Below are 22,603 nucleotides of genomic sequence, written 5' to 3' on the forward strand. Positions count from 1 at the left end.
GGTCAATTGATTATCTATGTTAGGAGACCCAAACCCTCCATAAAGGGATTGAAAAGAGGAATTCTCAAAAAATTATTTGTATAGGGGACACTGATAGCATTGATTTGCATCAGTACAATTTTCAATCGGACGTCCGTGGTTCTTGCAATTCCACAAAAACTAGGCGTTTTATGACGTCACTTTCGCAAAAGTCCTTATATCGTTAGCACCTTTGAAATAGTGACGACATAAAACACTTATTTTTAATGGAATCACATGAACCACAGACGTCTGATTGAAAATTAGAATGGTGCAAATTGATGCTATCAGTGTCCCCGATACATATATAAAATTTAGAAAACCTCTTTACAATCCCTTTAATGATTAGGCGTAGTCCAGTTTATTCATTTTCAAAGTTTTTGACCTTTTCTGAAAAATATATATGTTTACGATCAAATATCTAATAAACCCAAATCTTTTCATCATTAGACTTGAATAAACCTAAATATTTTGAAAAGTGAATAACAGTCTTCTCCCTCTTTGATTCATCTTTCCTGTGGTCTATTTGACTAACTCGGATATATAAATCGAATCATTTGGTTCAATAAAGATCAAAGAAAAAGGATGTTTTTTTATTAATTCAGATGAAATCAAAAGGATGTACATTGATGGACTTGGATTGTGAATTGAAATAGGATGGAGTTTCCGTACCAATGAACTTGAATTGGGGGCGGGTTGTTGAAATATTGAAGATGATACGCCTTTTTAAAATGAAATTGATAATTCAGTGTTTAACAGATTTCGAAATTTCGAAAAGTATTTCATTTTTTGTGATTTCTCGATATTTTTCATGTCGTTTTTGATATATTTCAAAGGGGTCCTTAAGATCGACAAAATCAAACGATTGGTCTGATACCACGAGGTACGACATGGCTCTACTTCGAGTTTTTCTATCCCACAATTCGTCATCGTGACAAGCACAACACATGTCACGCCTCGATTTTGATTGGTTAAAAATCATGTCCTTAGAACGGGACTGTAAAAAAAATGTTAGATTACAAAGGAGACGACAAATATGAAAAAAACAAAAACGAAATGGAGCATGCAGTGTTTCTGAATCACCCAATGGTGATTCCGTTCCAAGAATCAGACAACACGGAAAGTGTCAATTAACCGAATTTTAACTTCAAGAGAGGATGATAAAAGAACAGTCAAGGCCACGAAAGGATGAAATGTGACGTATTTTGATAATGACTGAAAGTGTTTTGATTCAACGAAACATTGCATTCATTTCTTTCAAATAATTCACGGAAAAGATTAATTGAAATGATAAAACGTCCCCACGCCCAAATTTCACATCTAAATGGTGTCAAAACTGTTTTTAAGGAGAAATCAATTTAATTCGATAAATAGAAAAAGATGTCTTTGTCTTTTTAGTTGATGAGTCACTGTATACTTACCAGGTGCAAATTCGGTTATTGACGTCCATTTTTAAGGGCAAAATATGCGTTCTTTGACTTTTATATTATATAAAAATGGACACGTCGTGTGACCCTGAACATTTTAAAAGCGGCATGTTTGTCTCTAATGCCTGAGCTACCAGAGTTAAAGAGTTAAAAGCAAGACAGGGATGTATATTCTTCTCGTGGTTTCTGCTTTAGATTTGTCAACTCGGCATCCCTTTTAGTTGATCCACATAGCTTATAATGTTTATTTCGTATAGACTTTGCATTTAATTCAATATTCATTTCAGAGAGTTCACCTTACTATTGTTGATGGACAAAGTCCACATATCTAATAACTTTTATTTGGTATTTTGGTTTGTCAACTCTGCAACTTTTCTTTCAGAGAGTCCACATTGTAAATAATAATTTTAGGATTTGTCTACTCATCCCATGACTCCCTCTTCCCCCCTCCGACCCTTTAGAGAGTATGCACAGCTAAGAAGACTCTGTGTCAACTTAGCCTCCATTTCAGAAAGTTCAGAGGTATGTAGGTTTTTCAATGAGTCCAAAGTCCACACAGCTAATAAGTTTTTTTGGGTATTTTATTTTGTCAACTCAACATTCTTGCAGAGAATCCACAGAGCTAATTATCTATTTCTGACAATCTAGCGACCTATCAAGTCTAATTAAAAACTAGGGTAATTATACATATACAAGTCTGAGTGTTATGTTCAATTTTCGTGACGGATCGTGCATATTTAAAAATTAATGTTTTTTTTACATAAAAACATAATTTGAGAATTATAATGAGAACGACATGTGTCTGAAGGGATATTCTCCTAAAATCTTCGCTTCAAATGGAATTTATGGCAGGATACCAGTTTCGTCTTCATTTCACTAGAAACTTTCATAACTAGTAGAAGTGACGTTAGATCGCTTATAATCAAATCGAGGTTGAAAAAACTAACGGAAGTGACGTAGGTTTGTTTTTAAACCAATTACTGGCGGACATGATGTTATATGTTCATTTTGGATTCAAAGTAAATTATTATTACGGGAAGAAATGATGTCAGGTACGTAAATAATCTATAATAATAAGTGACGTTAAAAGCCGATTTTTTCAAAAAGCTTAAACAAAATGGCGGAGTAATTGTGGTTCCCAACCTTTTTCAGCCTTCAAATCCTTGGAACAATAACCTGGACCATTCATCCCCCCCCCCCCCCCAAACAAAAAAATTGTTTCATCCACATTTCCAGCATGTGATGATGTGAGGTGTTCTCTCAATTCAAAATAAATTCTTCTCTTACACCAGTTGACAACACCCCTGATAGGTTGGGAACCAGGGGTCTAAAACATAGATCAAATTAAAGACACGCTATTTTTCTTAAGATATCCATAGGAATTTTTATAGTATTGTGAAAAGTGATCTGGGTAGTTAACAAGTGGGCGACATGTTCAATGTATGTTTAGACGACAGCATGCCTTTAAGTTGAAACAAAGAATGAAAATGTTGATAATTTGTGAAGTCTATAATAACATAGGCCTACTTTCGTTTTAGTTTTATTCAAGTTGACAATTTTTACTAATCTGAAGATTTCTGACAAATTTTTGGCTTTGACAAGAAAATAAATACTAATTTGGAGAGATTTGTTTTAAAAAACGACTTTCTTTTTGTATGAATGAGCTGCGATATCTTTTTAAATTTTGCAGACTTTTTATGGTGTAGCACAAATTTAGAATAAAATAAGAGTATACAGGGGGGGAGGGGGGGGGGGGGGTTTATGGATGAATAGCACCAGGTATTTAAGAGCGCAAATAATATGCTATTTGAAACTGTAGCATAGATGGAGAGGGGATAAGGACCGGACTAATTTTTTGGGAGCAAGACCTACATAAGTATCCGCTTATCACAAGCACGCTAGGACATCAGGGTTCAGTAAAAACGTGCGATAATAACGTTCAGTAACGACAGAAAACAAATATTAACATATCAAGAAACATAATTACATATATGTATATCAAAAGATCGACAGAGGAACTGATTAAAAATTCTCAAACGAATAATTCACATCACGTTCAGTAACGCTAATAATGATCGAAAATAAATATTTATTCACAGAAATATTAAAATTCATGGCCAAATTTAATCAGAAACGAAAATATTATATTGAATAAGAGCGAGAACAATTGGCCTGAAACGGATCTAATTCAAAATGTCCATTAAAGTAGGATGACTGACGTGTATATTAGAAATCCAAACAAACATCTTCAAAAAGTTTCTCCTATTTCACGTCGAATCAGTAATCGAATTATTTTAACAATCTCCCTCTATCTGATAGAATTTCAGACACCCGCCCAAAACTTCAGACTACATCTCATCTGCCAGGCTCAGGTCACGTCTGCTATTGTTTCCCGCCCTTTTATCCAATACAATATTTCGTTTCGATTTATTTACTAGTCTAAGTGTCTGTTGATAAAAATAAGACGTCGGATCGTGGATACCACACGAATTAATGTGAACTTAACAACATTGTTTTAGTTACATTTACAGTTAGTTCTTCTCGATGATTCGATACGTTGTCCGATGACAACATACGACGTGCGAGTCCTGTAGGTTATGACCGAAGGCACGAGTTGTGCCCCTTCCTTTAATTATCATTGATTGTTTTTGTTTCAAACAAAATACCCAGCAAATGAGCCTGGTTCATAAGACAGATAAAACACCTTCCCTCGTTCTTTTATGACATTTGATACCCTTCCCCTCGATTTATCCTACACATAAAAACAACATCTCAACCATTTTTATTTGATTTCAACTGAATTTCAGAATGTTTCAGATACTTCTCACAAAAGAAATCCTTTCCTTTCTGAGTTTTGATTTGAGTTCTGAGGTTGAACTGAAACAGAAAAATATCCGTTGTGTTGTAGAGTTCATCGAATTTCAAACTGGCTTCACCCCACAGGCTGTGATCTTTAATTGTATGGAAACCAGTCTTGTTCTGAAGTCCCAGAACGATGGTAGGCAAGGCCAGCTCATTCATTAGTCCACTCGTTAGGCTCTTGTTAGCAGCATGGATAAAGTTCTCCTGAAAGCTTGCAGGAATGTAAAAGATATTCCATCCACTATAGTAAGCAGTATTGGGTTTGGTGTTTTCGGAAACTATTTCTAGGAATGATGCTGAAAGTGGTTCCAATTCACTCGTCTGTTGCATTAAAGTGAAGAAATTGGACCAAGCAACTTTTCCGCATTCTTTAGCCCACCAATCCCAATACTGCATTTTATCTTGCGTGGCGTCGATCGTTCCCATATTTCCAGCTAGCACTATCTTATCTCGTGGAAGGTTTTGTAGCATCCATGGATTGAGTAAAGTGTCACACTTAATTTGCATATAACCTTTGACACCAAATTTGATCACCATGGCAGCCATCATGCATCTTTGTTGAAAGAGTCCTTCACGATCCAAACCGTCTACAAAATAAAGATCCAACAAGGACAATGGATAATGAAGCTTGCTTAAAATCTCTTTAAATTCGTAAACATCCGAGCCACAAAACATGACGTGTTGAAACCATCGTCTGTACATAAAATCCAAAACCGGAAGTTGACTAATGTCGTCTGCGTTATTGACAGTTATGATCAGCAAAATGTCGCTGATTTTCGGATCATGCCAGTGAAATTTTAGACCTTTACAAGTATTTAAGATGTTGGAATATTTCATCAATGAACGTTTTGGAGGATTTGGATTTGATCTTGCAGAGAAAAACAACTTAAACCGGAAATCGTCTGGTACCACGAAAGAGTCAATAACCGGAAAGTGATAATTAATTGCTGTCAGATCCTTGCAATAGTCATTCCAAATATCGAATATACTGGGCGGAAAAAGTCTTCGTTTTATAAATTCTTGAAATATATGTTCAATGCATTTCGTAATTTGTACGGTTCCTTTGTTACAGTTGATTTTATTTAAGCTTTCTAAGACGTCAGTCACAAAAATATCCGTCTGTGCAAAAACCTTATTAGTTTTATTTGATTTCGAATGAGGTTCGGATATGGGATTATAAATGCTAACAGTTTTACCCATGGAATGAATAACTTTCTGAACCCAAAATGAATCCAGTTCTCCATAACCAAGAACACTGCGCATGATCGGATGTATCATTCCCCAGAATGCATCATGATGAAATATAACGTCAAGTTGGTCCAAATTGACGTAACCGTTCCGTGACAGATGGAACTTTTCTGGAGATTGGTCATCGCCACTGTTTCCCGCCTTTGTCTTTCTCGTAGCAGACAATAAAAGTGGTCTGATTTCGGACGCAGGTGAGAAGATATGATCATCAGTCAAAAGAACCGTCCGTAATGAATATGGATTGAAAACTGCACTTCCGGTATGTACCAGACCAGACGTCTTGGCAGCTGCATCCATGTCTGAGAGGGACTCCAAGGGAACTCGATCTATTTCAAACGGCAGTATCAGTTCAGCTCCTAACAGAATAGCAACCATTTGACCAATCAGTATCTTCTGTGGTCCTTTAAGATGTCGAGCAACAGAAAAATTCAGGATTTCCATCTCAAAGGGTCCCACATAGAAACATTTTGGTGGTCTGAAATGGATTTGATATTAGGGAAAGTAAGAAAAGTAATGAAACAAACAACCATTTTCTTCAAGAATCATAAATTAGGTTAATGACGATCCTTTCTACCAGCTGGTCCTTGGCCAAACCTCTTGACATTGATCTTTCCCAGATTATTTGTACCGATTTACAGCTGGGTTGGCTGGCATGATGAGGAGCAATGACTTATTCAAGGTCAACAGTCTTTCCCGCGCCGACCAAGATTAAAATCCACGACCGCCATTTGTCCGACAAATCTAAGCCCTACGAATTCTAACGCGCTAAGCCGTTGTGAAACAGTCCGTTCCAAACACCAAACATCCTAACAGCGAATCTAGTGTTTTTTTGTTGTGTTTTTTTGTTGTGTTTTTTTGGTCAAAATAATGCATATTTCGAGCAGGACAAAGGGAGACAATCTACTTCACTCACCTACATGCGCTGGGCCCGTCTTGTGCTTCACCAACCAGTACTGTTCCCCAACTGGATAAATCTAAAACATGAGTGACTTCCCCTGTCCAGTTTCCCGGTACATACGTCACGAGCCACTTGTCTTCTTCTACACTGGAAGAAATTAAATGGAGTTTTACGTCCCACTGTTCTGAAAGCGGTTCCATTATTATCTGATGCAACTTATGATTTTTGGAAATGGAGGGTTCGATTCTTCCGAATGCACAGACCATGGGTGGAACAAATATTTTGTTGAAAGGACGTAGTCTAGAACATATTATGTCTATGGAATTTCTTTGGCCAATGGGAACATTTGGTGGATTATTGGATTGCATGGAATAATTATCCACGAAATATTTTTTTCCCTTTAAATAAACATTTCTACCTGATACGATGGTAGTATTGCCTAATGGTGTATTGATCCAAGGGAAGTAACCGGGCATAAAACATATTGAGAGCTAAATACAGACCAATAAAACATAACATCCATTGAACTAGTTTCTTTGGGCTGAATCGAGCTGAAATTATTCAAAAAAGTAATTTCAAAATTCCATTAGCTTTTTTTCGTGGTAACATTCAGTGCGATGCAAACTGAACAAAAGCCGAAAAATAGAATTCAAGGATTTGTTCGTAGCCGTAGTCTGATTCAATTCACACAAAAATAATTGGTAAAATGCGATTCTGTAAACACTGTGGTCACACATTAATAATATATATTCTTATATGTTTTCTCCGCCCATACCCGGTTGTGGCACCTGCACGATAAAGACTTTGTTACAAACCTGGTGAGCAAGCTGAAGGAATCTTCTGTACCTCTACTTCCTCCATCCTGGCTTGGATCCAGATCCACCATCTGGGTTTAATCATCTTTTAAAATATTGTTGTAGACCTGAGTGCCACCATGTTTGTTTACCAGGCGGACTTGATTAGAAAAATTGACATTTTCGATCCGACTGGATATTTTATAGTCGGAAATGTCGGAACTGTCGAGATTCATTCATTCGTGTTCATTCATTCATTCATCTTGTATCATTTCATTCATTATGAATAGGACATTTCATTTATTACGAGTAGGACATTTCATTTCATTCATTACGAATAGGACATTTCATTTCATTCATTAAGGGTAGGACATTTCATTTATGAAGAGTAAGACATTTCATGTCATTCATTATGATTAAGACATTCCATTTCATTCATTAAGGGTAGGACATTTCATTTATTAAGAGTAAAACATTTCATGTCATTCATTATGATTAAGACATTTCATTTCATTCATTAAGGGTAGGACATTTCATTTCATCCATTACGAGTAAGTAAAACATTTCATTTCATTCATTACGATTAAGACATTTCATTTCATTCATTAAAGGTAGGACATTTCATTTATTACGAGTATAGCAAATTTCATATCATTCATTAAGAGTAGGACATTTCATTTCATTCATTACTAGTAGGACATTTCATTTCATTTATTACGAGTGCGACATTTCATATCATTCATTACGAGTAGGACATTCCATTTATTTACATGTATTTTCATCTATTATTATTGTATTGTATTATTTATTAAACAGTTCGATCCTATTCATATAAAAGGGACCATTCTGGGTGGTTGATAGTCTAAGAGGGAAGTAATTAGTCTTCAGAAGTACTAGAAATGTAGAAAAATCGCTTAAATCCTTCAAAATACCTCAAACTAGCAATTTCACTTTTAATTTCAATATACAATACAATATAGTATGTCTTTTCCATATATCACAGAGTCTCCAGAAAAGGCGAGTCGTCTTTTTAACTTTAAAACATGCATAATTCTGGACACACAGACTCAAATTTCGACGGTGTGCTTTGAACGCCATTACATTTACAGATTAGCTTAGCTAGGGTACGATTGGTCAAATGGATGGCGAATCTGTCCCTTTAAATTCAATATTATTGGTCTGATGTATGTAGGTAGACATTATTTGATATTTAAATCATAGTGGCGGCTGAAGAACTTTGGGAGGGGCTACCTTAATTTTTTTTAATGCATTCAAGGGAGGTCAGAAGGAAAAATTCAATTCTTTGGACACCCTTGTTCCTCTACTATTGGATCATGATCTGGTCTCTAGCCTATTGATGTGGTATCAAAGGTCTTTATTAGCCACCAAACCCTTCGTCCAACTGATTCACAATGTTTCATATTCTCCCGGAAATGACGGACCACCTTTGACATTGTTCCACATGATTCCCACGTTTTTAAACGGAGGGGAATTTTTCATTTTTTCCAGGTGACTTAGTTTGTCTAAGCTGGTGGCTAGGTACGTATCACAGAAAAAATTCTTTCTCGTTGAATTCACAAAGAAAGCACTGAGCTTAAACGGGTGAATAAAAAACTTTTCTTCATCGAAAAAGAGCCAGTAGCTACTGCGAGCGAAATCGCGCCATAAACTACCGTCTCTGATTCTAAAAATGTTTCTGTTATCGTCAAGTCCCATGAAAAGTGTCGGTATGGCTACCTCGTCCATTAAATGTCTCCGATGAGCTATTTTACTGACGTAGATAAAACGCTCGGTTATCCGGACCGGCGTGTAAAATAAATCACCCCCGCGATAAAAACTGTATTCTAAATTCATCACACTCTTTTTATACTGTTTTAAAAACTCCTTGGCTAGTTTATGATCCTCCATTTTCACTGCCGTAAGGAAATCGTCAAACACAAGATTTAGCGCTGCCCGACCTATGTCTAAATTCCACCAGAACCATCTGGCTTTCGGAGAAGTCCGGTTATACACGTCTACCAAGTTAGGTAGGATTATCTGGTCACGTGGTAGTCGAAACATATTCCAGGCATTGGCTAATGTGTCGTCACCGATTTGTAAAAATCCTTTGACACGGAAGTTCATCATCATTGCGTATTGCGTACACTCGTACATATAGTACCAACCTTCTGACAACCCTTGCACGTAGAAAAACGTCCCCAATTGAGGATTATCGTGTACAATTTTTAAGAATTCTTCCGGAAACGGTCCACAGAATAAAATGTATCTGAAATATCGCCTGTACATTAGTTCTAAATATAGAATATTTTTGTAATATTTGAACTCATTAAACGTCACAATTAACATGACGTCATCGATGACGGAATCGTACCAATTCAAATTCAGCTGGGGACATACGTAATCAGCTCTTGTGACGTCAATGATGCCTTGAGAATAATTTTGCAAAGATTCCTGGTAAATGTCGGAATATATATTAGTAGACAGAAACATTGGAATGTCTGTTTCGGCTTCGAGACTTTTGAGCAGTTTGGTCATTGGCGGCCATTTGTAATTTAAGTACCCTAAAATGTTAATCCATTTGATTAATTCATCCAGTTGTGATTTGGTCAAGTATCCAACTGACGTCATTTCCCGCGCAATTCTTGAAAAACACTCGGACAGTCTAAGATCTTTGCATTGGTTCTTGTTTAAAAATTCCACCAGTTTCAAATCTACAGATATATCCAGATCGCGTGTTGTTGTATTTTTCACCAAGCATGGTTGGAATGGAATAAAGGAGATATGAAAATCCAACTCGTGTAAAAGTTTTTGAATGAGCAACATGAATGAAGTTGTCGTATGCTCACTGAATACATTCCATAGCAACGCCCAGAAAGCTTCGTATCGGAATAACACGACAGTAGGTGATGCTAATTTTGAGTAGTGCCCAGAACCAACGTACAATGGCGGCAATTCTTGACGATTGGATGGATGTGTTGGAATAAAGTCTATTGTATTATTTGTATATGTAAATTGTTTACACTTATACAGAGGTACCTGAATCGCCGGATACATCTCGTCTTTGAGTGTAAACTCAAACGGAAATTTTTCCTCAACGTTTGTCGATCTCTGTCGCCTTTGAGTCAAATTTTTTGAAAACATTTCCGGATCGAAGACGCGACTTTCGTTATAAACGATTCCACTCACTTTGTGTTTAAATGAAAAAAAATCCAGGTTGCCAAGGTAATGAACATCGGACGACACTGTCAGAATGTTTTTGGCGCCATGTTTGATGGCGTAGATGTAACCATAGTAATGTAAATCATCAGGTTCGACTCCAAGAATATAATGTTTTCTCAGTTGTCGTATGACGTCTGGCGATAAAAATACACAACTGGGCATTCTGCAATACATGAAACGAAGAACATATAAACAGCACTATGTTGACTCTCTGAATGAGATGCTAATTTTTCAACCCTAAATAGCCAAATAAATATATAAGCTTTGTGGCCTCTTTCTGACTAACCCATATGCCAAAAGCAATGTCAGCTATGTGGACTCTCTGAAAGGAATGCTGAGTTGACAAACACAGAAACTAAAAGCAATATTACAAGGACCCTCTAAAACAATTGATGGTTGTATTGTTTACCTGCAGAAGGTGTGCACTACGTCATCTATCCCTGTGATAACGATCCTCCAACCGACAACTTCCTTCATAGACAAATTAATAGTGGTCTGATTTCTTGGAATATTTATAACTATCCAGTTTTGATGATTTTGACTGAAAAATTAAAATGTACATTTTCGAAATCGAATATTTTTTGGTACTTTATAGACATGGGCTTCAGAGAAAAAACTCCATACCTAAATTTACCCACCACACCCCATTGTAATTTTTCGGTTGGTTAAAAAGTGCTGGAAATTTGAACTTGATCTCCTTTTAATATGCCGTTTTGAATTGCAGAGCAACGATGAGAAAAGACGAGATGCTATATGGTCGAGTGAGCCTCGGAATTATCTATACGGAGGAAACGATGAGAAGCGAGGTCGCCTTATTGAGGTGAACAAAAGAAAATAAGTTAAGAAGGATTATCATTGAACAGCTTGTTGACAGATTAAATTAAGGTCTACAAAATCAATTCAATGTATATTTCTACTCTACTGTTCTCCTTGGTGTGAGACAGTTCATTGACATCAGAAAATAACAGTCAACAGCTAAAATCTACTGGAAATAGTTTGACTGCAAACAGATGCAATGGATGACCGCAATGGCAAAAATCCTCTCTATCTGAATTCCGAAATAGGAGCTATTGTCTAGTGCTATGCCAATAATCCAATAGCCCAAGATCAGAAATCGGAGTAATGAACGAGTGCGATGCCAAGAAAACCTCTTCACAATCCGTTTATCCGGTTATCCGAAAATTTAAGAAGGTGGAAGACACCTACCTTTCGTAAATAAGCCTGCTAAATTCGGACAATCTGGTTTCAGCTCGTGTGGCGGTGTAGGGGTTCCCGTCACCAGCTTCTGGGGAGTCAGTAAAGAACACTCCAATCACTGTTAACATGTAACAAACACCAAACACCCACCGGAAAACTACCACAACTGAAATACGGCAACAGCCTATTATAAGATTTAAAACGTATTTAATGCAAAAATGTGAGACTTATCACAGAGTCAAATTTGCAAAGAATTGCTGACGTAATTCTCAAAAGTTTTCCGTAGCTGTTACCTTGTAGAATAAAACCTTAAGTGTTCCAACGATGGTTATGAATAAAAAATACCGGTTTTAATTTCGAACGCAACTTTCATTATTCGCAACTGGTAATCGCTAAGGTGCGAGGGTACCTTAATGAAGATTGTCACTTTTCTTGTATTAACTGCTAAGGGTTTGGAACGTTAGATATCAAGAGAATGGCAAGCGTTAGAAATGTCTTAGTTAGCTGTCAACAATAACTATCAGAGGCTAGGTAAGAGTCAGGATTTTCTAGATAGAGCCAACAATAGCGATCAAGAATAGCGGTCATAAGTTTCGAACGCAACTCACATTTAACTGAGTTGTGAGTTGCGTTCGGAACTCATAGCCACTTACATTATTCGCATCTATACGCAACTGGTAATGTTACGATGCGAGGACACTCTTAAATCAATGAATCAGCCTCGTTTGTCAATTATTCTGGAGGTTTTAGTGCAGATTTTTCGCAATACTAAATTAATTTTTACAGCTGGTACACCTTTTGATTTTATATAATATATGAATTCTGTCAAGACTTCATTACTTTTTCAATTTTATAAATGTCGCCAGTTGTTTAAATCTATATTTCTGCATTGAAAACTAAACATCAACTATCAAATATAAATATAAAGAAAAATTTGACATATAAAAATCAATGAGCAATATTTATCCAGTGCTGGAAGTGCTAATAAATTTCTTATTGTGTTTGACTAAAACTGTTGATCGATGTGTAGCAGATTTGACCTATTTGTAAACAAAAGAATCTAATGGTCAAGCCCGTTAAGGCACGAAGAGCGTGATTGCATGAAGGTGTTACAAGATGACAAATTGGAGACGTGACGTTGTGACAAAGTGGATGCGTGGCATTGTTGAGATATGACAGGGTTGTTGGAGTGATGGCATCATCAGATGGATTTGTTATGAAGTGACACGGTGGTGGCGTGATGGTGTGGTTACGCCAGTTGTTTAAATCTATATTTCTGCATTGAAAACTAAACATCAACTATCAAATATAAATATAAAGAAAAATTTGACATATAAAAATCAATGAGCAATATTTATCCAGTGCTGGAAGTGCTAATAAATTTGTTATTGTGTTTGACTAAAACTGTTGATCGATGTGTAGCAGATTTGACCTATTTGTAAACAAAAGAATCTAATGGTCAAACCCGTTAAGGCACGAAGAGCGTGATTGCATGAAGGTGTTACAAGATGACAAAGTGGAGACGTGACGTTGTGACAAAGTGGAGACGTGACGTTGTGACAAAGTGGATGCGTGGCATTGTTGAGATATGACAGGGTTGTTGGCGTGATGGCATCATCAGATGGATTTGTAATGAAGTGACACGGTGGTGGTGTGATGGTGTGGTTACGTGACGAGATAGCCATGTGACAGTTTTGATGGGGTGACGACATCATTGGTTGGTGGCGTGGCGTCACGGCGTAGATACCTGACAAGATTGCAATATGACAGGGTTTTTTGCGTGACCACATCATTGACTGGTGGCGTGACGACCTGGATACGTGACGAGATAGCAATGTGACAGTGTTGTTGACGTGACGACATCGTTCGATGGTAGCGTGACGGCAGGGTACGTGGCGAGAGAGCAGTGTGACAGCGTTGTTGGCGTGACGACATCATTAGCTGGTGGCGTGACGGTAGTGCATGTGGCGAGAGAGCAATGTGACGGAGATGTTTGCGTTTTGACATCATGGGCTGGGTTTGAATTTGAATTAAAAAACAGTTTGTATATTACTTATAAAGATGTTCACTTACCTTTGTGATGTAACATTTTAAATTTTAATAGATGAACGTCACTGGTACATTTTCCAATTCCCACGTCAGCAAGTTTCTAGCTAGCCAACAATTTTCAGCTACCCAAGACCAAGTAAAAGTCTGCAAGTTATTAACTAGCCAACTCTGCAGTCAACAATAGCTTTCAGGCTAGGCAAGAGTCAGCAAGTTACTAGATTGTTGAAAACTGTCAACAATAGCTTTCAGGCTAGGCAAGAGTCAGCAAGTTACTAGATTGTTGAAAACTGTCAACAATAGCTTTCAGGCTAGGCAAGAGTCAGCAAGTTACTAGATTGTTGAAAACTGTCAGCAATAGCTTTCAGACTAGGCAAGAGGCAGCAAAATCACATAAAGAGAATTAAAATCTCAGATTCAACACAATATATATAATCATCATGGTACACATGTGCACTGTCAGTAAAGTTTACAAACTAAAAAAAATCTGAATAAATAATCATTTCATTTCTAAATCGAATTCTTTCTAGTTGTTTTCTGGGCGTTCAACTAGTAGAACAATTTTATTGGTCTTTTTTCATCGGTATAGTGCAAAACATGTCAGCTTGTATTTAAGAAATCGATGCCGTGTTGGTAGGCCCAGTTGCTGAGTGGTGTCTTATGTTTTGAAAGAATGATAATGGCTCCTAGGTAGTAAGGTAGGTAGTATTAGCATTTAAAAAGGTTTTTGGACTTGGTCACAAGATGACAAAACAAGGACAGATCTGTCCACCAGCAGAGCCATCGGTCTATTTTTGCATAAAAAGGCAACAGTCTAAATTGCAAGCGCAATAGTTTGACACCAAATTACCCAACCCACACACAGATGCTATGGAACATCCTCAAAACGTAAAAGGTAGAATCTCCAAAATATCAAAATAATCACCTAGGCACCCAAGTATCCTGGCTCGCTTCCTCTAGCGTACCACGAACCGACAGGGTACTATAGTAGAAACGATTAGCCACTTACACAAAATCTCAGCGCTAGATATTGGTACTCATTCCAGAAAAATGCACTATCAAAGAAAACGACGTATCGCAGATGTTGCTTATGATTTAACACATATCAAAATTTCAACAACAGGACTCTTTTAAAAAGAAACGCAATCAATAACTTTGGTAACATTTGGCATTAGTTGATTTTCTGTATTAAAAATTACTATTACATTTAGATTAACCTTCAATTTATTAAACATGGAATTAAATGCTCATCGAGAAATTGATCGAGGAGCTGCAGCTTCCGACCATTCTGGTGGATAACAAAATTAACTTGATAGATATCAGATTCTGGCAACCAGTCACAAAGAACGACAACTGCTGTTTTAGTCAAGATACTGATGCAGCGGTCGTTGCTAATTCAGTTGCAATCAGACTTTGCCAGATCTACCCGAGAGGCACCCTCCACCCAACAGCTTCATGCGGGTGTTAACTGTCGTTGCACTCAGGAAGTCATTTTGGGTACCCTCAGCGAGAAGTCAAGTGACAAGAGTATTGAGGAAATGCATCATCTACAAACGGAATGTTGGTCGACCCTACAAGTTACCACAATCTCCACCTCTACCAGACTTTAGATTGAACAAGCTAAAGCCCTTTTCGTCAATTGGTATAGATTACACAGGTAATCTAACTGTTAAAGGGATTGATAAGAAGAGATACAAATGCTACATCTGCCTTTTTGCATGCAGTACCACTAAGAATGTTAATCTAGAGGTTGTTACAGATTTGACTGCTGATCATTTATACAAGCTCTCCGAAGACATTGTGCAATATATGGTGTACCAGAGCACATCATCTGTGATAATGCTAAAACATTTGTCAAAGCTGAAGAAGATCTCCAGATTTTATTCAAACTTACAGCTGATGATCTGATTAAAACACATCTTACAAGGAATAGGATTAAGCTACATCATAAACTCGACAGAAGATCCAGAGCCTTTAACTCCGTCAAAACTACTTCAGGGATTTGATGTTACACCACTACCACATCTTCTTGTCGACAATGATATTGAAGATGAAGATTTTTCAACTCATGACAGCCTAAACTTAGCTGTTCAAAGACGTTCCATGTTGTACAATCATTTTGTAGAACGGTTTCGAAGTGAATATTATTCTACCTTAAGGGAGTGTCATGTTTACCAATCTAAGAAGTCGGCAACAACTGATGCATTGATCTCCATTGGTGACGTTGTTCTTGTCAATAGCAATGATTTGCCAAGATTACTATGGAAATTAGCCATAATTCAGAAATTGTTAAAAGGCAAGGATGGTAAAGTACGGGCAGCTCAGATTCGAACCAATAATGGGACTTCCACTCGTTCTTTACACCTTTTATATCCCTTAGAAGTGTCGCTGTCCGATCCTGAAGAGTTTTTCAAGAAAAAAGAGAAAAACACAGAAATTCCACAGACTGAATTACGTAGAAGTAGAAGGATAGCAGAAAGTTCAACGCCCCGCCCCCAATATGTGTAATCTGCAAAATAGGTCGGAGTGTTTCGGACTATAATTTATTGATATACAATGTAAAAGTGTCTGGATGTTAGAGACTATCCTATAACCACTTCCTCTGCATGTTTTTCTGAACAGTTGTTGATTGAACATGTGTTGTGTAATATAGTGTCTATATTTCCTCTTGTTATTTCATACTTATGTGGTATACCAACTCCCACAACCACTAAGTACATTTTTAGACCGAAGCTTGTCTGCTCCAATGCATCTTAGAGGTCTCGTAATAAGGTTTCTTTCCTTGAGTGGCTTGACTAACAATGAAAAAGGCGTCTAGTCGTTCGGAACGGACAATAAACCGAGGCCCCGTGTGCTACAGGGTGTGAACGTTAAAGATCACTCGACAGTTGTAGATCGAAAAAGAGCAGCCAGCCGCTGTCCTGGCAAAATTTCCCTCATCGCACCCTGCATGGCGTTGCCCGTCTTCATTAGCCCACATGGTGCAGAGAAGTAGGACGTAAAACTCCATGCATTTCATTTCTTTGACTAACAGCTTCATTTTGTAACAATATATTAACCAAAGAATCATCTGTGGTACTAGTTCACACAGTAAAACAATAGTTATAGTATATTTTACATGTACACGTATTGTAATATTAGTCTACACAGTACAACAAGAGTTGTCTTTCTTAGAAATTACTAACGAACACCGAATATTCTAATTATTTAGATCACAAGATGCACCATCTTAATGAATTAAGAACAATTCATGATACAAAAGAGTACAAATGATAACATATTAATCTTCACTACAGCGGGTCCAGTTTTCACATTGTCTACCCAGAGATTCGTGGATCAATGGATGTGCGATGAGGGTACCACAATATCGAAATAATCTCTCCAAAATGGCACATAAGACGTTTGTACTGCATCACATGTTTGTACTTATAAAACTGTTTGCCAAATCATTTCGTCCTACTTTGGTTCAACTATATATTGACACAATTCGTTCAGTAGGAAGACAAACCAAAAAAATATTTTGCTAACGGAACGCAGGATTGGTGTTCCTTTTAAAGAAGGGTCAGCAAGCCGTTTCTCACTACCAACACTGGCCGTCTACATTCTACGCCTTCCAAGTCTTCTATCATTTCAACATGAGTTCTCTGACATCCCGGGGAGTAACATTATAGGATGGTAAGGATTGTGACAAGGAACTATATAAGTCTTTATATAAAGTTTGATCTGGTGCTGATTTTCTTCTCTCGTTAAACCTCAATATACTCTTCTCTGCTTGAATAGCTGAAATAAATTTACAAATATAAGATGAGAGTAGAGGATAAGGAGGGTCGGACGGGTATGCTGAGACAGGGGCGTTGGAGGGGTAATATAAATATATAAATATATATATAAATATATATATTTATATATTAATATATATATAAATAAATATAAATATAAATGAATATAAATAAATAAATATAAATATAAAAATATATAAATATATAAATATATAAATATATAAATATATAAATATAAATATATAAATATATAAATATATAAATATATAAATATATAAATATAAATAAATAAATAAATAAATATAAATATAAATATAAATATAAATACAAATATAAATATAAATACAAATATAAATACAAATATAAATCATTTTATTTATATTTCTTATAACATACTTTCTCCTAAGGACACTTTTCTTCTTGGTTCCAAATCAGTTTTTCTCAAATCTCGAAACAGACGGAAATTGTTGATTTCGTTAAAAACCTGAGCTCTTCGGAAATAATCCAGGGGATCTGTCTGAAAAATAAAACATCCAAGGATTATTATCTGTTGTCCACAGAGCTGTCGAATTTTAAATTCAACCTCCCCCGATTAAGTCAGTCTGCCCTCTATTTGTACTCCAAATCTTGGGAGGCTAGCGCGGCCACTGGGTACTAGGTAGCAAGGTGTAAGTCTGAAGAAGTAGGTATGTTTCAATTTCCCTTAGCACACAAATAGAGTGAGGCAGCTTTAAAAAAAAGCGTCTAGTGGTTCGAACTGAACAAATAACTTGGCGGCACATTGTATCATGAGCTAAGCTGGAAAGAAGCGCAGGCACAGAACTTGTTTCATATACCTTACCCTACACTGAAGTCTTTAAATCATAAGTAATCAAGTTTTTAAAGGCTCTCTGACCTTTCGACGTCTGTGTAAATCCATTCCAGTAAAAATCTTCAGACAGTTCGTATCCCTTCTAAAGTTTGATAAGTACAGATTTTCAGATAACTGGACTATTTATCCGGAATTTCTTTTCAAGTTTGACTAGTAGTGGACGTTTGACTTGTTCAGACAGTCCGTATGCGTTAAAATATTGAAATGTAGTCCGTATCCCTTTTGAAGTTTACTAGTGATCTTCCGGCCACTATATTCACTGTTTTCCTATTGCTATCCTGTGTACCCAGTTAAAACCAACTGTGTTATAAGACAAAAGGCCAAGCCCGACCCAGAAATGTGATATCATAAGCTGGCGATAAACGTTTGAAAAGATTAGATATAATTATACTTGATACATAATATCATAATACCTATCTGACTTTATGGATTAATGATTTTATTGTACGATACTAATCTTAAATTACTCTTGACGTATGATCGAGTATAGTCTCTTTGAAGGTCGGACTGGACTTGAGAAAGAGGGGATAGGGGGCGAGGGGGAGGGGTACATGGATTGAATATCAAGTAAAAACTGAAATTAGGTTACTTCCTTCCATTGTGAATGATAGGTGATCCAGACTGTGTTTTTGAAAACTTTGACGAGTGTAATTTGCGGAACACCTGCATGTGCGGCTGCCCCCCCCTTTCCCCTCCAACACATACATTGGAAAACCGTCTTAACCCTAATTCATGGTCTGTATATCTAGAAATATTTACACAACACCACTAGAGGGCAGCATAATACGATACAACCACAACACATTACAACAAAAAACAAAAAAACAACAGAGTAAACACAAAGCGATAAAACAACGACACAACAACAGCAAAGCAAAATAAAACACAGCACAGACACAAGCAAACTACAAAGAAAAACAATACAACAACACAACAGTCAACACAAACAAAACAACAGCACAACAGCTAACACATCACAACACAACACAGACGCACCACCACAACACAACTGCAGAGGAAAAGTTAACAATCAAAGCAAGCATTGATGACTGCCAAAAGCATTTACATTTTCAAATATCATCACCAACCACAAGTACATAATTTTCGATTTTTAACCGAGCCATTTATATAGTTAAGTATTGAATTTAATGGAATAAAGTGTTTTATATGCCCCATTACCCATTACATTCCAGGCCTAGAGCAAAGCATACAAATAATTTTACTAGAATAATGCCCAAAATAATTATCAACATCTATCAAATGCATATCAATTTGCCAGGAGCCGTTTAAATAATGCTTTTAATTCCCTTGGTAAATATACACAGCAATTGACGAGTCTATACTTTAATGCCATTTTCCTCGAATTAATACACAAGAACAATGTAGCCTGAGTCCAAATACTTATCGATTTGTGATTATTTTTAGTACTTTTGTCCAAAATCAGGATCCCACAAGTGTGCTCACATTCCAATTCAATCTAAAATAATGGAAATTCATTATTCTCTCACACTTAGTATAGAAATCCGAGAATTTGGTTGATTGGAATTTGTAACATGACTCTACGGCATTTCAATTTTGGTCCAATCATGGGTGACAATCGGAATCTCGCATAACACTAGCACGACACGAAACAAAGAAGACAGATTGCAAATTTACTTATTGGAAGGGTTAGGGAAATAGGAATGAAATAGCCCCACCCACCAATCTCTTCTGCTTATTTTTAATCCGTTACGCAGTTCGTTCTGAGGCTCTTTCACCTTTTTTTCACGATGCTCTCTCATAGGTCCGCGCTTCAATTAACTATTTTTATTTACACCAGTTTGGCAATGAATTTGCCAGAATCTTTTCTGTATTAAGATAGTCTTGCCCGAGGTACTCAAGAATATCATCAAAAGCGTAGTTTAATATAGTTTAGATATGCTCCCTCATAGGTCCGCGATAAAATTTTCACAAATACTATTGTCTGAGAAAAGCCTACAAAAGATTTGATGTATTTCTATTTACAAAAAAAAAAAAAACAAGAAATAGAATATCAGCCTCCAAATGATACTGTTAGTTTAAGAAGGCATAGGTATTCAACAATACACGCTCTCTCATAGGTCCGCGCTTCAATAAACCGCATTAAACACGTTTTCATTCCATTAATTTGTATCTTATTTCAACATTTGAAGTGAGGAAAGTGTAAATAAACCTAATTAAAATATCAATAAGTCTAATTAAAAGATAAATGCAGGATGTTTTAGTTTAATATTTATTATTAAGTTGATATTTACTGACGATGGATTCCAGTCACCAAATCGATGAGTTCTTGTTTTCAATATAAATTGTTAGCCATCCTGTTTTACTACTTTATATTAGATATTTACGGTGGCTCACATACGACATATTTCACTTTTAATTTTGAATTAAAAGCATTAATTTTCACTTAGGCAAAAATTTATTTTAATTAAAAATTTTAATTTTCACCTAGGTGATAATTCCTGTAATTTTTAATTTAAAAATTTAATTTTCACCCAGGTGATAATATTTTTAACCAAGGTGAAAATTAGATGATAATTCGTGTAATTTTTAATTAAAAACTTTAATTTCCACCTAGGGGATAATTCAACGAATCTTGTAAAAAACGTTTTGAATCAAAAATTCTTCAATTATAGGTGAAAATTAAAGTTTTTAATTAAAAATTACACGAATTATCACCTAATTTTCACCTTGGTGAAAAATATTATCACCTGGGTGAAAATTAAAGTTTTTAATCAATTTTCACCAAGTAAAAAAAAAGTTTTTAATTCAAAATAAAAAGTGGAAAATGTCGTATGTGAGCCACCGTAGATATTAGATTTTAAATACCGTTTATATATTTATGTTAGTAGTCGCTGTCGCTATTCGTTAATGAGTTTACGATTTTGCTGGACGCTTTGGAATTTGCGTTGTGTTTAGGCGGTGTGTTGACGAGTAAGAGTGGTCCAGATTTGCTGAGCTCACGTATCTTCTTATATGGTTATTCCAAGTTTTCACTTACTTTGCGGGACGCTTTGAAGTTTGCAGTTGAACGAGGCTGCGTGCATTGACGAGTTTCTGACCATAAGCTACAGATATCTTATAGAAACATTCCAATATTCGTCTTATGTAGCATTGAAGCTGTTTTTTCAATTTTTTCCGGCAGCTCGAGAAATTTATTTAAGTGTATTGTGTTAAAAACAGATAATTGTTATGGTTATTTATTGATTTAAATTCAATTCAATCCGTTAGTTTTTGACGCGTGTTTTGGAAATATATTACACTATCAGGGCAGCTGCACAAGTTTCTAAAATGGAGAATACGACCACAGCCTCTGAAGAGGAAGAAGATTCTCCAATTGATCCTCGTATTTTATTCCCGGCGATGGTCATCGTCGTCTTCATGACACTTCTCGCCATTTTGGGAAACATTTTAGTGATAATTGCGTACCTTAAAGACACTAAGCTCCAAAACGTGTTGAATTTTTATATTTTTAACTTGGCCGTCACCGATTTTTTATTGGGAGCTATCAGCATGCCGTTCTATGCTGTTTATACTGCGCTTAACTGGAAGTGGCCTTTCGGTCGGGCGTTTTGTAAGGTTTATCTGGTGTGTGACTTTACATTGTGTTTACAGTCAGTGCTGCTAGTGATAGTCATAAGCGTAGACAGACTAATCCTCGTGCGTTCTGGAATGGAATACACCGTCAAACAAACCATGAAATCTGCTAAAGTGAAAGTAGCCGTTTGTTGGATTGCGGCTTTCTTACTTTACGGTCCGGCCGTTATCGGATTTGATTATTGGCGAGGATCTACCGTAATTTCGGACAGAGACTGCGATGTGGAATTCTATAACCATCTCACATTCACCTTAACGACGTCTATCATCGAATTTGGAGCACCTTTTCTGTCAATAGCAGTCATCAATGGTCTTGTGTTCGTGGAAATTCGTAAAAGAGTGAAAATCCGAGAAGGATTGACCGGACCAAAAGGTAACAGCAGTGACGTTACTTCTGACGTTCCCGCTGTAAATCAAACAGACGATACATCTGCTCAAATAGCAATAATAGGGACAGAGAGCTTTGGAAGTAAAGATAATGGTGGTGTTTCTGTCGCTACAGCAAGGACAAAAGTCGGAAACAAATCAGACCGGAAATCGTCTGAGAAGAAGAATATCAGATCACCGGAAGTGAAAGCTGCGAGGGCGCTGTTTATTTTGGTTCTGACGATGGCCATCTGCTGGACCTC

The 22,603-nt window shown here is 36.5% G+C and overlaps 3 protein-coding genes across 3 annotated transcripts; 1 reads left to right on the top strand and 2 right to left on the bottom strand.

Annotated features, from left to right (window-relative positions):
• Positions 1 to 4,211: 4,211 nt before the first annotated feature.
• Positions 4,212 to 7,314, bottom strand: LOTGIDRAFT_234290 (hypothetical protein; the record flags this gene model as incomplete). The annotated part of the gene is made up of 4 exons (XM_009061554.1): positions 4,212 to 6,030; positions 6,469 to 6,600; positions 6,872 to 7,004; positions 7,269 to 7,314. 4 exons carry the CDS (start codon positions 7,312 to 7,314, stop codon positions 4,218 to 4,220), a joined length of 2,124 nt encoding a protein of 707 aa, XP_009059802.1. The 3' UTR covers positions 4,212 to 4,217.
• An 873-nt stretch (positions 7,315 to 8,187) lies between these two features.
• LOTGIDRAFT_234291 (hypothetical protein) lies at positions 8,188 to 13,752 on the bottom strand (the record flags this gene model as incomplete). The annotated part of the gene is made up of 4 exons (XM_009061555.1): positions 8,188 to 10,629; positions 10,876 to 11,007; positions 11,673 to 11,829; positions 13,737 to 13,752. 4 exons carry the CDS (start codon positions 13,750 to 13,752, stop codon positions 8,655 to 8,657), a joined length of 2,280 nt encoding a protein of 759 aa, XP_009059803.1. The 3' UTR covers positions 8,188 to 8,654.
• Positions 13,753 to 21,740: 7,988 nt separating this feature from the next.
• Positions 21,741 to 22,313, top strand: LOTGIDRAFT_74826 (hypothetical protein; the record flags this gene model as incomplete). The annotated part of the gene is made up of 1 exon (XM_009061512.1): positions 21,741 to 22,313. A coding segment is annotated over one exon (573 nt), but the record flags the coding sequence as incomplete, so codon positions are not given.
• Between the last annotated feature and the right edge of the window lie 290 nt (positions 22,314 to 22,603).

The sequence above is a fragment of the Lottia gigantea genome (assembly GCF_000327385.1).
Source record: "Lottia gigantea unplaced genomic scaffold LOTGIsca_49, whole genome shotgun sequence".
Lineage (NCBI taxonomy): Eukaryota > Metazoa > Mollusca > Gastropoda > Lottiidae > Lottia > Lottia gigantea.